We start from the raw sequence: 19,072 nt of genomic DNA on the forward strand, positions 1-19,072 counted from the left end.
GAGTTCAATAATACATTATCATCTTCAAACACAATAGTATGAATGAAAAATCAGAGTTTACATAGCAGGAAACATTGCAGAAAATACCGAGGTCTAAAATTTAACCAATGTCATATCGCACACAATCATATAGCATGAACATATCCAAACAGATGAGCCAAGGTTTACACCACTTCATGATCTAGCAAATTTATAATCAGTTTAGACATAATATGCCATAGGAAACAAAGGAGCATCAGCAGTATTCCTGTTCGTATTTATTATTTGCTTAAAACCCTGCTTAATGCAAATTGTAAAACCGATCACTAACCACAAGGGTTGGTTTAGTCAAGGCATGCTAATAATGTTGATCAAAAACATCATCAGAAGACAATTCAAACAGCTCCATCATCTACGTAGTTGACAGCTTGATCCCAATAATGAGGAACACCAGCATCCACAAAGACTTTTCGAGCAGCTGCTTCAGTGATGCAATCATGAACACTGAACCTATTGAAGCTCGGTTTGGCAACACTTCCTTGCCACACCAAAACACATTTATTGACAGGCTTGTCATCATCTGACTCGTCATTTTCTTCATTCTCTTTTGAAACATCACTCCAATTGATACGTCTAAGCATGAGCTTTCCATACCTCTTAATTGACTTGCTTCCACCTTCAACCACAACAATACTCATACCATCGCTGATCACAGCACATCCAGTCAAACGGTTCTCTTGAGCATTAACATCAACTCTAAAGCGGGCCTTCGGATGAGAGAGATCGTTTATCCTGTAGAGTGAGACAAGTGTCTCAACTGTATTTGGGTCATCAAACAGCTTCCTCTCCTTCTTCTCACGCAGCTCAGCAGGAGTGAGCTTGCGAGCAATGTTCCTATCTATGTGGGCCTGCTCACGCTCAGCAGCTGCACTGCGTATTTCCTTTTCAAGCCGAGTAGGATCTTGAGTTGCCTCAGCACCAAGTACTTTCATTAAATTGCTAATCTTGACCTTTGGTTTTGGGGGTTCTATGACTCCCTGTCTTATCATCTCCTGTCTATCTTTCTCCTTAGCTATACGCCTTTGTGTCCGGAGTTTCTTCTGTTCTTGCTTGGTTAGCTTGAGGGGTTGAGGTGGAGGTGGGGCAGGCTCAGCAGGTGGCTCAATGGGACGAGGATGCTCCACATAAAAAGTGATTTTTTCCATTTTCAGTTTATCTTCATCTATGGATCCGTCAGCAATGTCACCATAATTCCCAGATTGCAAAAGAGGCAAGTCCCTAATAATTTCAAACAGTTGATTAGATATTTATAAACTCATGAACTAAAGAAATATATATATTTTGATCATATTTCCTGCTTCTAATTTTTCTGTATTTAAGAACAGCTAAATAAGACAAAATTTCCAGAAGAAAGGCAATACTAGATTCACAAATAGTCACTGATGTCAAGTTGTTCAGTTTACTGCCAAGTCTTAACTTACTGGCAATCTAAGGTAGACACAAATAGTCACTTATTCAACTGAGTACTCTAGCAGTTTCTCATTAATCAATCAAGGTGGTCTATTCAGTGTTACCAAATGGAGGCCATGGCGGAATTTGGCCACACAACCATACAAGTACAATGGTGTGGCAGGTTTTGGATGGCAGCTGCAATCCCCATGCGGCAATGGGTCAAAATAGCAAAACTGGCAGAAGTTGTGACCCTGCACATTTTAAGGGATAAACCAATCTGAAACCCTAAAACCCACTTCTACCATCGATAACCAGAACTCCTGTTCTTTCTGTTCCCCACCTCTCGTTCCCCACCAATTCGACATTTATGTTTTTTCTGCTCATCTACTTTGTGAATTACACCCCCCCCCAGTGTACTCAACCCATTCGTTTCATGTTACTATACAAGTAGACATCACCCTCATATTCGTAACAGTCCACTTCCCTTTAAGTTTTAGCTCAGTATGGTTCTCATTCTCACTATTATTTCAGTTTGTCATGTTTTCAATCTTTGATTTTCACTTGAAACTCAAACGTGAAGGTATTTTACTTTCTTTTGAATTAATGTTAAGAGACTTATGGTGTTCTATATTGTGTTATATTTAAGGGTTTCCTATCAGTTCAGATCGCTGATATCGACATAGGTAATTATTTACTTTATTATACTATGCAGGCCTATTTTATATAGTTTTATATATACTATATTTTAATTGCGGTGGCCATGGCTTCCGCCATACTCCACAACACCATCCTCCATATTTCTATGGCGGATTTTTGGCTTTCCGGCTTTCCGCAACAAAACATCATCTGCCATTGAGAACATCAGGCTATTCCAGTTTATAACTTTGTATCTTCTTCTGATTAAAGTCATCATTACAAGCAATAGAAAGGAAAATTAAAGCCATAACCTCTTAATCATATACAGCATACTAGCTAAAAAAAATTAACATAATCCTTATAATTTGCAATCATGTAGAATAGAAACTAGTAGTCTAAATAGGCAAGAACTTACCACCACTCGATTTCTGGAATTGGATCCTTGAGTTTTTCTTTAATCACAACCCTCTCTGTTATTTCTATTAAGTTTGGATTTATATCAGGAGCAGCCTTCGCCTTTGCCAACTGCGCTTGTTTGGCCTTCTGCTCCTTTGCTTGAGCTTCTCCAAATTGACTCTGAATGAGTCAAATAATATGTAAAAACACGTATAAGACAATTGCTTATTTAAAAAAAACATATAAGACACTTAAAAATAATTAAGTCGAAGGGTAGGTCCATGTCTAGAGTAAGAGAAGATGAATGGCAAAAAGATACCTTCAATTTTATTGTTTCAGCATCTTTTGACCATTTTCCCTCTTCCACAAACAGGAAATTATTCCTTTTGGGCCGCAGGAGCTTTGTCTTGTTGACCCCCATCCTTGGATCAAAATGAGGATTAGAATCAGGATCGACATCTAATACAGGTTTCAGTATTTCAAACGCATCTTTCTTCTGTTTGTTAATGTTGACCTGGAATGTTGATACACAAATTGTAGTGTTAAGACACAAATCCAAAGCGCAAAAGGATACAATATAAAAAGAGACAATGGATAAATCACGCACCTTCAAAGTGCTAAGGTTGCTTGGTTTAGTTACATTAACAACATTTCCATGTTCATCTATTTCCCGTCCCTGAGCATCAAGACGAAGAACAGGGGCCTTTGTGGGTTTCTGTGGGATTGTAACATCCGGTACCATCTGACCAGGAAACATGTTTATAAGAGGAGCAAATTGTGGATCTTGACGAAACCCCATCCTGGCCGCAAGCTCCTGAGCACGCCTGACAGCTTCATAGTTGGGTACACCAGCAGCACTAGTACCACTAGCTGCAGGACTTGCAAGAGTAGAAGTAGCAGCAGCAGCATTAGGGAAAATTGACATACTTGCAACAGGCCCAGAAGAAGCTAAGGGGGCAGGACTTGATGGCTTTTCAACACTGAGAGAGGGTACAGTTGATTCATTATTTGGGGTAGAAATTTTATTCGACTGCACAACCAAAAGCACAGCACTTAATACATTCAGAGGAACATACAGAATTAATAGTAAAGTAAACAAGCATCATCCAGTGGAGCTATTAAATCGAAACATATCTTCTACCTAAGAACAGATAAGTACATGAGTAGAAATAAATAATGGCTAGCTAACTAACCAGTGGAAGATTCTTCAGCTTCTCATGTAATTCTTTCTGCTTTTGTAAAGCCAGCTTAGCCTTAGCTATGACTTCAATATTGAGGCGCCCGGGTTTTCCAGCAGTTGAAGAAGACCCATCTGTACTAGATTTTCCAGTAACCTCATGAGACCTGGTAATACTAACTCCCTTATTTTCATTTGTGGTAGAAATCGAAGATACCTTGATATGTGAGGAAGAAGTAGGGGCCAACGATGTCTCGGGCACACTCGTGGGCGCCACAGCAGGTAATCCCAATGCAGTAGTGCCCTGAAAGAAACAGACCATGGATCATCAAATCAAATCAAAAACAAAGAATGAATTGCCAAAACTAAGAATAATAATCAAGTTACACAGAATCAAAAATCACAATTAGGGTCATCTATCAACAAAATCAAAGAATGAAGAAATGAAACTCACGTTTTGTACTGAAGCAGTGGCGTGTTCTTCATTGCCATTGTTGAATTGAGTATCGTCATTTTCTTCATCCTTCTTGGCTTTATCCCCAAACCTCCTCCGTTCCCTCTTCCTATCCTCTGAAACCCTAATTCTCTTATCGTCGTCCCTCTCCCTCTCGCGATCCTCACTGTGTTCCCTATCCTTCCGCTTGTGAGAATGCGAAGAGTGTCGTGGCTCGACGGAATCTTCCATGCCATCCTCCTCCTCATCACGCTTCACTTTGTCCTTACCTTTGGTGTCGTCTCTGTCATAGGACCTCTCTCTGCTTCCTTCTCGATCTTCTTCCCAATCCCTGGATTTGTGGTCGCGCTTGTGAGACCTGTCGGAACGGTGATGATGGCGGTGGTCATCGGAATCGCGGTGGCTCCGATGGTGGCGGTCGGAGTTACGATCTCTGGTTCTCCTATCCCCCGATCTCTCTCTATCGTCCATCTTAGGGTTTGCGAGATCCTCTCTCACTCTATCTTCCTTCTCTTCGCATCTATTATTAATAGTATCACAATATCTGAAAATAATAAATAATAAATAAATAACATCCGAAAATAAAATGCTAAATATAATGTCTTTTTGAAATATATTTCTTTTCACTCATTCATTTTTTTTTTGAACGATTTCACTCATTCATATTATTCACATATATATGTAATTCATTTTTTTTACAGTAGTTAAAGAAAAAATAAGAAAACAGGAAACTCAGCCTAAGGGTGTCACAAAGGAGACACCCATAGAGTCAGCTAATAACAAGAGACTCATCCCATCTAAGGGTTAGTCAATAGAGATTAGACAATTATTCTGAACAGCACCAAACTTAGCTAAAAAATTAGCACACGCATTCGCCTCCCTAAGAGTATGCAACACCTCCACACTCCAATCACGGCTCAGTAAATCTTTGATATCCCAAATTAGAGAAGCATAAATGTGACGTGCCGGAGGAGTAGAATTCACAAGAGTGAACTGCATCAAGAGAATCAGATTGACACTTCAATCCCTCATCATATTATTCATCTCAAACTAAATTACAAGTATTTTATCATCTTTTTCAGTACTAAAACAAAAAAAATGTTTTATTATTTAAAAAATTACTTTAGTTCAGTGTTTATTTTTTTTTTGTCAATACATTAGTCATAAAGTTCTTTTTTAGGGTCTTTTCTTGGATCATTCTTTATTTTTATATTTTTGGTCAATGGATCATTCTTTATTATTATTATTACTTTTTTTGGATCATTCTTTATTTATTTATTTTTTTTGGTCGAATGAAGAGTAACTAAATATAAGAATTGAGACTTTAATGTACTTTGTTGGGCTGGCCCAGTAATCAAATTGATCCAACAAAGTCCAGAAAGCCTTTGGATATTAAAAAAAAAGGTTTTGCTTATAAAAAAAGGTTTTATTCTTGGATTCAGTAATTAATGTGTTTTGACTTTTAATGTTATGTATGACTACGGAGTATTGACTAATATCCTTGTGGAGTAATTCTCAGAAGAGCACAAACCCAACAGGTCATATTTAGGCACACCCACTAAAATAATTACAGCTAAAAAAATTATTTTCGAACTCAAACTCTTTTTTTATTTTTCAAGGATAAAGAAAGAAGGTGTAGCCCATTGTAATAAAATAATGAAGGTGTAACACAAGATAATAATGATAATAGTGGGGAGTATGATAACCATGAGTTAAAAGATATTTTGTTCAAAAGATGGGAGGAAAATGATTAAGATAGTATCAGAAACACCTGATATTAAGGATGAACATAACCTTGAATAAAAGGGCTAGATAGATGTGTGTGGATCCACTTTAATTTGCTCCCGACACTTTAAGCTTTTAAAGGCTTTGTTATTTTATTAGATTTGATGTGTTTACTTACTTTCTATTTTTATCTTATTTTCAATCATTTTCTTTTTCTTGAACTCTTTTATTTTGCTATATCTTTTATTTTGCTATATCGTACCACCCATCATGTATTTCATTTTTCTTTTTTGTATTTCTATATTCTTTAAGTGTGAGTGGGTTTAAGTTGCAAATAGTTTTTTTTTTTGTTACTTTCTTGTGAGAAAAAAAATTGTGGCATTGTGTCTTCTTCTACCATTCCCATTGAAAAGTTCTTTAGACGAGTACGCCTATCATCATATTGTGAGCACAAAATAATAAAGATCCTAGTCCAAATGGAACCGAAATTATCCATTTATACACCTAGTGTGACCTCGAATATCTTTACTAAAGAACACACAGGACCACTCAAATAAAGAAGAAGAAACTTTCAATAAAACTTTAACCTAGAATAAGACATGTCTCAAACACAAGCAGTAGGAGAAAAAGAAGGCTACACAGAGAATGAGACAAATACAAAAGACAGTGACAGTTAACCAGATGACCAAATTAACACCTTTAGAAACTATGGACAGTTTGAATGAACATAACATAAGCTTTCACATATAGTTGTGGACATTATGTTATATACATGAATGAATGAAGGGTATGCACATGGTGTTACCCAATTTCTGTTTTGACTTTGAGTCATATACGCCCACGCTAATTAATTTTGTGTATTGGTAAGAGTTAGCTTGCAGGTTGGTAACTGAGAGGCATGGTAGCCCATCTGCATTAACTAACTTGTTTCCTCTTTTTATGCAAATCTCTCAAGTTTTCCATTCTTTTCCCCCCATTACATTGCATTTTGATTGATTCACTTTTCCACCAAATTTCCCTATATGGTTGTCAACAGGATTGAACTCTTCTCATATGCCTAACAAGACAATCCAATTTCGAAATTTCCACTCTTCCCCATTCCAAATTGAGTAATGTCACAGTTTGCAAAAAGTTTTTAGATACACGAAAGTCACTTGACCAACCAAGCATAGTTAATTTAGGGACAGTTTCTTTTGAAAAATACAAATGTTCAAGTGTGGATTCCCTTTTGATGTTTGGCTTTCAGAAAACATGTAAACCGCACCCCACATGCCTAAAACTTGGATTTCAGAAGTACGTATGAGTTCTTCCAAAATTATAGCTCAAGAATACCCTCAATCTTATGTGGTAGTGCACAATTATCTCTGGAAGAATATAATAGCATTGAGCCTTGATGAAGTGTTGATATGGCGGGTTGTGCGGAAGTACCTACAAAGTGATATGAAGTATAATAGCATTGAGCCTTGATGATGTTTTATATATTATGACTTCCGTGATCATAGACAATCTAGCAACTTTCTTATAAAAGTATCGATTTTTGGTATATTAGAATGATAAATTGCATTCTCCAAGAACTTATTTCTACATTTTCTTCTTCCCAACCCATATCGCATCTAACTCTTATCACTTAAGTTATCATTTGAGAATTAATTGTCTTTTTTAACTATTTTTTTTTAAATAGTTAAAAGATAGATATAAATTAAAGATATTCTAAAATGTCGAAGGCCTTTATTTTACGTGAAAGTATAATTTTATTTCGGATATATATAGTCATAAAGGGGTAGCAATCTTCTACAGTATCAAAAGAAAAGTGGGTAGCAATCAATGAGCCAATGATGGTTCAAGATTTCTTCTCCATCCATCACAAGAAAGTTGACAAATGCGTAAACCTCCAATATGCAGGCTTGCACCGAAGATCATGGAGGAAGGGAAGAAAATTTGTGTGAAAGGAGGCATCGCTGACTACTTTTAGAACCTTTTTGTTACATAACTCGATTTTTTAGCTTGACTTTTGGCAGTACATACAAAAATGATTATAGTGGTAGCAGAAGTTAAATCAGAAAATTGATATTAGGTATGATCTCTCGCTTTTATGTAACATAAGATTTTCTTTTACCAGAAATATTAATTATTAGATTGTCTAAATCACTTATAATTGCATTCCACCCTGGTGGAAGGATCCTAGTGGAGAATAAAATAGTTATAAAATTGAAGAAAAAATTATGAAATTTCTTACAATTTATAATTTTATATTAAATTATATTGGTTCACCTATGATAAGGTTAAAACTTAAAACACTAGATGAATTTTTGTTGTAAGCAAATGTTAGTTGTTAGTAAATTAGTCATCCTCAGGGTTCGAATCTTGGACCCTTCACCATTTATCTCACTCAACCCTTAAGTCTCTAGCTCTTACAACTTGAGTTATCCTTCGGAAACAAACAACACTCTATGAATGATTTAGACAACTCCATCAACCCTATCAAAAATATATATATATATTTGTAGCTGGGAACAAAGTACGTAAATATTGATGAATGTAACCACTAAATATATAGTGCAAACCACTATATCCTACACCACTTTTATAACGGTTTTTTGCCAAGCTTTGTGACAAGCCCATTACTTATGTGGATTCAAGGGGAGGAGGAGGGGCGTGAGGTTGGGTGGGGTGGTGATGGTGGTGTTGGGTTGGAGTGAGAGGAGAAGGAGAAAGAAGAGATGAAGGGAAACTTCGGGTTTGAGATAAATTTATGAATTTTTTTATAGATGAAAATATGAATTTATTGATTTTGAGATGATTATGAAAGGAAGAATGACTAAATTTGATTGAAGAAATTTTAAGGGACCAAAACATATGCAAAAAGTCCACGCGTGGAAGCCTATCTATCTATCTATATATATATATATATATATATATATGTAAAACTCACTTGAACTATAAGTATTAAATGCATTAAACAAATTTCTATTCAATTTTTAATATAACATATGACACTTGCCAATCTTTTTGTTTTTTATTTCATTACACATGATATGCTAATATAATGTAACTGTAAAGAATACATATAGCCATTGAAAGAAATATAATTAACAACCGCATGCCAATTTGCATTACTTTGAGAGCTAATATAATGTAACTGTTGAAAAAAATACATATAGCCATTGAATAAAATATAAAACTGCATGCCAATTTGCATCACTTTGAGAGTCAATCTTAATTGTATGATATAATATGATGAATGATAATTTTATAAAGTTGTAAATGGTAACACTTCTCATTGTTATTAAAAATGTAAATTCCCTTCAACTAATGGAAATATGTCATCTTTCTCTTCACCAATTCCTTTTCTCAAATTCAATTAATATTATCGGTTACAAATATGGATCCGTTTCAACTTTATGAGCTATTAATCATTCATCCTCTTATTCAAAATTAGTGAAATATTATTTCATATTTTTCAATGCTTAATCTTCAAGTATAAATACACATCATCTGTTTGAGTTTTATGTAATTTTCATTTAACCTCCGTGAAGTATTTTTTTAGGTAAGGCAAATTGTATTGAAGAAGTATGAGATATGGAGATGGAAGCCATGGCTCTTGTGCAACCCGTAAGTCTTTTGTCATTTTTTTTCATATCTTACTTCCAAACTTGCTCTGGTAAGGTCCTATTTCTCCTTCTATGGTTTAATTCTTCTTTATTCTCTCACCTAGTTTAAAATTTTTATTCTCTAAAACCACCATTGTGTTTCGGCCTTTTTACCCCACCTTTGCTTGACCCTTCTCAACTTCTTACTCACCTTTTCCTTGCTAGCTTTCATGCTGGGGTGTTTAATTTGGGGCTCTAATATTACATGTATAAACTAAATTCTCCAGGGATTTCTGTTTTTTTTAACATTTTCTCTTTAACTAATTTTTTTGGTTTTGCAATTTATCTTAATTATCCTTCATCATTCCCTTTCATTTTACATTAAAACTTCAAGAAACATGTATTCCACAGGTAGTGTGTAATGTGTATGATCAACTATATGCATAAATAGCACTTCATGCTATGGTGGAAAAAGATTTAACTATAACATATATTTACATTATCAAAAAATATTTAAATATATTCTCTTATCTATGATATATTAGTAGTAAAAATTACTCGAGGAAGCATAATAGAGAAAAATAATAATTACCACTGTTGTATAAATATTTTTTGTGAGAGACTTATCCACTTAACGTGATCCTAGAGTCTCGAGAGGATTGGTAATGACTATCAACTATGAGGAAACATTCGGAAACCAAATAATTTGAATAAATTTAAATTCACTTGATAATATTTTAAGTCATGTAATCTATAACTTATTATAATTCCAAAATTTAAAATTAATTTATTCTTCTTGATCTGTTTTTGAACAATAATCTTCTTGATTTTGACATGTCACACAATAAATGACATTTCCGGTAAAAAGTATAAAAAATAATACTAAAAGTTATTTCATGATATTAAACACTTATTACTTAACCTTTTCTTTTACATAATTTAAATTGTTAAAATTATTTGTATGCTATTAATTAAATATCAATAATTAAATTTGAGTAATATTATTTATTTACACAAAAATAACTCTAATTATATTTAATGAAATGTCTTTAACAAAATTTTTTTATATTTATAATTACAAAATATTTATAATTATTTAAATTATAATAATTTATATATAATTTAAATAATTTGTAAGTAAACCCGTGCAACGCAATTTTTCTGCTTAATTATATGCTTAATTATGACGTGATAAATGACCATTTTAAATCGGATAACAAAATTTCATATGAAAAAAAAAAACAATTAAAGGCACCAGTTCAAATTTCTGTGTATAAATCAGGGACCAAAAACATATTTAACCCTTAAATTTATTTCTAATATTACCTTTATCATTTTAATAAGATTCCACCACTATCTTTTTATATTTAAAAAAATCTTAAATACTAATTATGATATTTTTCTATTAGAGTTATCTCTGCCATCACTGCACTAGTCTTATATATTTTATTAAATCAAATAAATATAAATTTATTTATTAATTAAAATATAATATTATTTTTCTTATCCTAATAAATACGAAAAAAATATTTTATGATGAAATTTTAAAATAAAATAAAATATTTAAAGTGATAATTATTTTAAAAATTCATATCATATAAATGCGTAAACAAAATAATGTTGAATATAAGCACAAAACATATATAAGGATGTTCTTTAGTGTTACTTTTCCAATTTAACTTATTGAACCGCTGATTTTGTCAAAAAAAATTCAAATAACTAGGGGCGGATCCACCGCCCAGCAAGCCTAGGCCATTGCCCATGCTCTGGAGAAAAAAAAACAAATTTTCTTTGGACCAGGTGAGGTAACCTTTTAGACCCAAGAAAAAAGAGAAAGGACAAAATTGAGGGACTAAATCATCAAAAATAAAAATTTGCCCAACCTTAAAAAAATGTATGGTTCTGCCACTAAAATAACTATCCGTTACCTCATAAATTTTCAACTAAGTTTTCAATTTTAACTTATTAGCTAAGTGTTCACTCAATTTTTTCAGCCTATATAAAACATGCATACAAGGATAGATAAGGATACATTAACCATGTAGTAATGATCTATCACCCTCACACTAATAGTTAATTAATTACAGTTGCGCGCTCTGCTCCATATCAATACAGTGATTAATTACTTGCCCCCGAATAGGTACAAGCAATAAATATACGGATGTGATATTAACCCAATTCCTAACAGGCCCTATTTAATTTGTTGAGGACAAAATGAGAGTGATTGCCCAATATTAGTTAGTCGGTGCTCTATTATGATTTGTATTGATTCATTTCTTATTGGTTCATTTAGGCACAATGAGAGAGATAGTTCATTCCCAATCCCCATTTGCCGATATTTTTCATTCATTGGGGCTTTTTGCTTTATGCAAATACAAACTCGTAGTTGAATAAAGACCCCACTTCTGAAAAATTCTTATGTGGTAAGTAATCACTGATTGAATTGCACTGCTGCAAATCCTATATTTAGCTGTAACCCAATGCCTAGGAACTCCATTTGATACAGGCACTTGTAGAACACAGAACTGACTACTGAGCACAAAAGTAAAATAATGGAAAGCAAAAAGATTTGAACTCCTGTTTTTTATTCCACACGAATAAAAACTAATTATTTTTTTGTTTTCATTTGTAGAGTAAAAATCAAGTTCCTTAACTAAATTTGATACGTTAACTTTTCTGTATACACAAAAATAATAGTTAATGTTAATATATATTAGGCATTTAATAGTTTAATATATAAAAATTGACAGATTTTAAGTGAGTTTGAGTCTCGTACTGGTTAAAAATGGATGAATTGAATATTTTATAAAAGATGTAACTCGTAAATTTAATGTCTTCAAATTTTGGGTAAAAATGTGGTGTTCAAATCCCTTGGTGGTATTCTGTGTTGCTCATTGATGCATAGTAGTCTCATGCTTAGGGTTATCCCTATCTTCTAAAAAGTGGTATCAGAGCCGATATATAGTTGGTGCGACCATGGCGATGACTGCTTGGATTGAAAGCGAACAACGAGCAAATGTGGTAGCTTCAACGAATAATTAAGAGGTTTAAGAAAAATGTAAAAATTGTTTATTAGTTTTATGTTTTTATAGCTCAATATCTACTTTAAATTTAAATTTATTTGTCAATTTGTAAATTCACGACAATAGGAGTTCGCCGACATGATGGTGGAGGGGTAGTATATGTGGTGGAGGTTGGTATTATCTAAAGGGAGAGCAAAGGTGACGATAGTTGCCTGGTAGCAGGGATGGTAGAGATGGTCGTGGTGGAGTGGTTGTTATCACATGGCAATAGTAGTAGTGGCGACTCGCAGTGGTAGCGACGTTGGTGATAATGGAGGGCAGTAATGATAAAGGTAGGTGGAGGTGACGATGGTGCTGGTGAATGTGGTGGTAGAGGGTGAAGGTGGCGACAGAGGCGGCAGTAACAATGATGAGAGTGGTGGAAGGTGGTGTTGGTGGCGGTGACGACGATTATGGTAAAGGTATGGGTAGTTATGATGGAGGTGGTGGCGAAGGGTGGAGGCAGTGGTGGTGGTAGAGGTCGTGACAACAATGGCAGTTGTGGGGGCTGGTGGATGTGGCAACAGCAATGGTGAAAGGTGGTGTTAATGATGGAACTGGTGGTGGTGAATATGGGTGTTACCTAATGGTGGTGACAATGGTCAGAACAGGGGTAGCGACAATGTTGGTGGAGGGTGGTGGTCGTAGACTCTTAGTGATGGAAGAGGCGGTGACGTCGATGACAGTAATAGTAGTGGCGACAATGGTGGCCTACTTGGAATTTCTAAGAAACAAAAACGTATCGACCCATTCACTCAAATATTAATATTGTTTATTCTTTATACACGTAAGCACCTAATATTTAATGAGATTAATAGATATGCATCATTAGTGTAAAGAAGTTTTACACTAACATTCAATCACATTATGGCACATAGGACCAAGTGGTTACAAATTTTTTAATTTTAATTAGTAAATTCATAAATTGCTGATGTGGCGAAAATCAATTGATGAGTGCATATGTAAAACAAGTTTACACTGTCAGTACACCTCCCATTTTATCATATTTATTTATTTATTACTTACTTTATTTTATATTAACTGTCAACTTAAAATTTAAAAGGTACATTAATCAAACAATCATATCCATTAAAATCGATATATTGTTTATTCCTTATGTACTTAATATTTAGAATTTTTTTATTAATTAATTATTCACTTAGAATTTTAAGAAACTATGAATTAATCGATCTTATCCACGCATATCTTTTTTTTTTTTTAAGGAAACGCATATCTTAATATTGTTTATTCCTTAAGCACGCATTGCATTAACAGTAATATTTATCACTCATTGCTCCGTTTCATATTAACTGTGCATTATGAAATTCCCATAAAGCCTCAACTAATATTTTCTGTAATGTTCTCATAAAAAATATAAAAGAGAAGAGAGAAAAATAAAATAATAAAAAAGGAAAATACTTAATATAGTATATTTTTAAAAGATAACCGTATTAATTGGATTTTTAAATATGTAATGCTCTTTTTATTGGCAACATTCTTGAAAAACATTCTAACTAATGTTTCTAGAATTCAGGACCCATACACAAATCCTCTTGTTAAGGAAAAATGAATATAAGAAGGAAGTGGCAGAGGGAACACAGTAACAGTGAGTATCCCTTGAAGCTTCTAAGAAGATAATTTCAAGAATAGAAAAGAAAAAAAATGGTCATAGTTAAAGTATTGGACCGAAATATATGGTATTGTATGGGCAATGCTTACGCCACAGTAGATGAACTCTCAACCTAACTCTCATGAACTTGAACACACATCTTAAAAATTTGAAGCCATGTGGCGTGAATGTACCAATTACAAAACCTCACATGCTCCATCTCCATGAAATGAAATTATAAAAAGAGACGTGAAAGGCAATTGATAAATTAGGAGCTGTAGGTCACCTCTCCCACACCTCCAAACATAAGTCAAATTTTAATACCTCAGTCCATAAATAAACTACCACCCCCCACCCCTAAACACACTATTCCATTCATTACCTTCCTTCTCCATCAATCTTCCTAATTTCTCTCTCAATTTCCTCACTCCATTATATATATACACTACACTCACATATTGGCTATATATATATAATCAATCTCATCAAACAACACAACCCTAGCTAGCAACTAGCAACTAGCAACAACACAACACAACACAACACCACCTTCATTCATTCATTCTCTTTGTTCTTCTTCACCCAATTCTGCTAAAACTACGCCGTTACTTCACGCCTCTCATGCTCTTCACTCTCTGTTACTCTTCTACTTGCAACTACTTCACCTGAAAGAGAGATAACGCTGTGAAAGTTAACGATGTCATCTCGCATTGTGGCGGAGAATGTCACTGATGATGCGACGTCGTATCTAGACCTCATGGAGCTCAGCGACCTCACGCGCCGCCCTGCCTCCGGCGACTTGCCGACGCTCGGGCAGCTCCTCAAGCACGTGGGAGACGCGCGTAAGGAGGCTGCCGGCGACGGCAGCGAGACGCCGCTGCACCACGCGCTTGATGTTGTCGGGATGGAGCCTCGCTCGCTGCCGTTTGTCCTCTCCTTCAGCAACCTCACCTACAGCGTTAAGGTGAAACGGAAGCTGAGCTTCTCATCTATCTTCCCTCGCCGCCGGAACCGACTGGGCGCGGTGGAGGATGCACCGGCGGTCGAGGAGAGTGTTTTCTCCCGGACGAAGACTCTTCTGAATGACATCTCCGGTGAAGCGCGCGACGGTGAAATCATGGCGGTTCTCGGCGCTAGTGGCTCCGGGAAGTCAACACTAATCGACGCGTTGGCTAACAGAATTGCTAAGGGGAGGCTGAAAGGCACTCTGGCCCTGAACGGCGAGGCGTTGGAGTCGCGCCTGCTGAAGGTGATTTCCGCTTACGTGATGCAAGACGACCTCCTCTTCCCGATGCTCACCGTCGAGGAAACTCTCACCTTCGCCGCGGAGTTTCGATTACCTCGCACGCTCTCCAAATCGAAGAAAAAGGCTCGAGTACAGGCCTTAATCGACCAGCTAGGCCTTCGAAACGCGGCAAAAACTGTAATCGGCGATGAAGGCCACCGCGGAGTCTCCGGCGGAGAGCGCCGTCGCGTCTCAATCGGAATCGACATAATCCACGACCCGATTCTGCTCTTCCTCGACGAGCCAACCTCCGGACTAGACTCCACCAGCGCGTTCATGGTGGTGAAGGTTCTCCAGAGAATCGCACAGAGCGGAAGCATCGTGATCATGTCAATTCATCAACCAAGCTACAGAATCCTTGGCCTCCTTGACCGAATGATCTTCCTCTCCCGCGGCCAAACCGTTTACAGCGGTTCTCCGACGCAATTGCCGTCGTTCTTCGCCGAATTCGGCCACCCGCTGCCGGATAGCGACAACAGAACAGAGTTCGCGTTGGATCTAATTCGCGATCTAGAAGGTTCCCCTGGCGGAACAAAAAGCTTGGTCGAGTTCAACAAATCATGGCAGAACATGACCAAGGTTCACTCTCACTCTGTTTCATCACAACCAGAACGCCCAAACGGCATGTCATTGAAGGAAGCAATCAGCGCGAGCATTTCGCGCGGGAAGTTAGTCTCCGGCGCGACCAACACCGCAACCACAACCCCGTCGTCGATGGTTCCGACATTCGCAAACCCGTTCTGGATCGAGATGGTAACTCTGTCAAAACGATCGTTCACGGACTCAAGAAGAAAACCAGAGCTATTCGGAATTCGCCTCGGCGCGGTGATGGTAACCGGTTTCATCCTCGCCACCATGTTCTGGAACCTCGATAACTCTCCCAAAGGAGTTCAAGAGAGGCTCGGATTCTTCGCGTTTGCTATGTCCACCACCTTCTACACCACCGCCGACGCGCTCCCCGTGTTCCTCCAGGAACGGTACATCTTCATGCGGGAAACTGCTTACAACGCGTACCGGAGATCCTCCTATCTCATCTCACACGCTCTGGTGTCATTACCGCCGCTGGCGTTTCTCTCGCTCGCTTTCGCTGTTATAACGTTTTGGGCTGTGGGCTTAGACGGCGGAGCTTCGGGCTTTTTGTTTTATTTTCTGATCATCTTCGCTTCTTTCTGGGCTGGAAACTCGTTCGTCACGTTCCTATCCGGTGTAGTACCTCATGTGATGCTTGGTTACACCATTGTTGTTGCAATTCTAGCTTATTTCTTGCTGCTTAGTGGATTCTTCATCAACAGGGACAGGATTCCGAGCTACTGGATTTGGTTCCATTACTTGTCTCTAGTGAAGTATCCTTATGAAGCTGTGTTGCAGAACGAGTTTGATGATCCTGTGAAGTGTTTTGTTAGAGGGGTGCAGATTTTTGACAACAGTCCACTGAGGTCAGTGCCGTATGAGCTGAAATTGAAGCTTCTGGGGAGCATGAGCGGCACGCTGGGGACGAACATCACGGCCACGACGTGCTTGACGACGGGTGCTGATATATTGCAGCAGAATGGGGTGACGGAGTTGAGCAAGTGGAACTGTTTGTGGATCACTGTGGCTTGGGGATTCTTCTTCAGGTTTTTGTTCTACTTGGCTTTGTTAGTGGGTAGCAAGAACAAGAGGAGTTGATGATGGATTGTAGTTAAGTTAATTAACCTATAAGATCAGGAAAAAAAAAATGTTTGGGTTTCGGTTTTAATCGGTTTGAATTTGTGTATCATTATATGATAATAAATTTTTTTTCTCTATTTTATTTGTTCATGATTTATGATTAGTTCTGTAATCTGTTCTTGGTGAGTGCAGACATTTCTGGCACAAAATGTGATCTCACTTTGGTTGATTAGTTTGGAATTTGCATATGATATGATGTGATACAAACATTCGTCAATAGTGAACAGTTTTATAAGTTATAGTACTGGATGCATGTAGGAATATATCTTTTGGGGCCTATGATGTTACTCAAATGAAAAGAGAGCCAAAAAGGATTTTGAATTTTATACAATCATGTCAAGGTGAAATTTTATTTTAAGATAAATATCATCTTTTGGAGACAATTTTGTTCGAGCCGTGAACACCGCATCATAGTGGAGCAAACTTTCCAAACATGGGTTTTTCTCATCCACAAAACTCGAACTGGGACCTTATTTAAGGGAAATCAAGCATGTATCACTTGAACTAACCACTCGTTGGTTGTTAATGTGCAATTTGATTGGCTTGAAGCTTTATACATCTTGCTTATTGTGAAAATAGCTTTTGGTAAACACATCAGCAATTTGTCTAGAAGCTGCAACATGATGTATAAATAAATTTAGGGTCACATAATATCATATTTATCCTAAAACCACAGAATAAAAAAAAATACCAATTACTAAAAAAATAGAAATGAAATCATAGCAAAAATTATTTCAAAGAAATATATGGTTTCTAACACATAATAAATAAAAGAATTAAACGATGAAAAACTTTTTAAATAATTTTGGGGAAAAAATCCAACATAGATGACTTCTACTAAGATTGCAACATCAATACACAGAATAAAAACAATGTCATAGAGTCTCTTAGATAAAAGAATATCAATTAACTAATCATAAAACTACAATAGCCCAACTTACTATCATATCCATATCAAGAAAAACAATTTAGAAATGAAAATTGAAAAATAAAGGAAAAACCTTGAGAGGAAGACAACCTATTAGGCAACACAAGTTATTTTAAAAATATAATTCTTTCAAGGCTTAATACATCAGAAGGCCCCTAGAATTGTAAAGGGAATCAGTTTCAGGGCCTGAAAAATTTTCGCATCAAATTGGGTCCCTAAGAAATTTTTTTTAATTCAATTAAGGCCAAAGTGTGCCAGACCTCAATTTTGTCCTAGTCATAATTTACACGTGGCTTTTATAATTTTTTTTAATTAAAAAAAATAATAATTCCAACTCATCTCATTTATTTAAAGAGAAAAATTAAAAATTAAAAAATTCCAATTTATTTAACTTTTATCCTAATTATATCTTTAATCTTATCTCCCTCAATCTCCATGGAATCAACAACAACAAATTCAGAAGAAAAAAAAATCCTCAGAATCAACAACAAATCTAACATCAACCACCATCTTCATCTTCATCCTCAAACCCAGAAACAACCACAAATTCAACATCACCCAAAAACAACCACAAATTCAACATCACTCATCGTCTTCATCTTCAGCCCCAAACCACCAAAGAGTCAAATACTGATTTCAAATCAAGGTTTCTTCACATAAAAGCTCTGAATGTCAAGAAGCCACAATCTTCAAGCTGGACAACCCATCAAAATGAACATTTATGTTTTAAATCATAAACATGATATGTGAACCAAATCACAAAACTTCTAGCTCATTAAAAAATCACAAACCAGATTCAACCCCTCTTTTGTGTGCTGGCAAGCAGTACAAAATCACAAACCAGATTCCACCACTGAGAAGCTCCACAACGCGATCCACCTCCTCGAGATCCAGCTCCGCTCCGAGTTGCTCTCCCGCCACGACAACCTCCTCTCCCATATCTCCTCACGCCGACCACGCCCTCTCCACCCTCCTCTCCTCCCTCCAATCCTCCCAACGCCGCCTCCGATCTGAACTCTCCTAACCTCACCGCTCAATCGCTACCAAAACCTCCCACCTCTCCAACCTC

At 36.4% G+C, this 19,072-nt stretch overlaps 2 protein-coding genes across 3 annotated transcripts; one reads left to right on the forward strand and one right to left on the reverse strand.

Moving 5' to 3' along the window:
* Positions 1 to 39: 39 nt before the first annotated feature.
* On the reverse strand, positions 40 to 4,592 carry LOC130717556 (protein RDM16). Of its 2 annotated transcripts, XM_057567810.1 has the most exons (7): positions 4,095 to 4,149; positions 3,858 to 3,944; positions 3,657 to 3,775; positions 3,071 to 3,493; positions 2,783 to 2,977; positions 2,483 to 2,643; positions 40 to 1,257 (listed from the first exon to the last, which is right to left on the reverse strand). In XM_057567810.1, exons 4-7 carry the CDS (start codon positions 3,386 to 3,388, stop codon positions 375 to 377), a joined length of 1,557 nt encoding a protein of 518 aa, XP_057423793.1. In that variant the 5' UTR covers positions 3,389 to 3,493; positions 3,657 to 3,775; positions 3,858 to 3,944; positions 4,095 to 4,149; the 3' UTR covers positions 40 to 374. The 2 variants fall into 2 exon arrangements, with proteins under 2 accessions (XP_057423793.1, XP_057423792.1); XM_057567809.1 differs by having other exon boundaries at positions 3,657 to 3,944; positions 4,095 to 4,592.
* Positions 4,593 to 14,373: 9,781 nt separating this feature from the next.
* On the forward strand, positions 14,374 to 17,152 carry LOC130717192 (ABC transporter G family member 6). The gene has a single exon (XM_057567328.1). It carries the CDS (start codon positions 14,778 to 14,780, stop codon positions 17,031 to 17,033), a length of 2,256 nt encoding a protein of 751 aa, XP_057423311.1. The 5' UTR covers positions 14,374 to 14,777; the 3' UTR covers positions 17,034 to 17,152.
* The last annotated feature ends 1,920 nt before the right edge of the window (positions 17,153 to 19,072 follow it).

This window comes from Lotus japonicus, chromosome 5 (genome assembly GCF_012489685.1).
Source record: "Lotus japonicus ecotype B-129 chromosome 5, LjGifu_v1.2".
NCBI lineage: Eukaryota > Viridiplantae > Streptophyta > Magnoliopsida > Fabales > Fabaceae > Lotus > Lotus japonicus.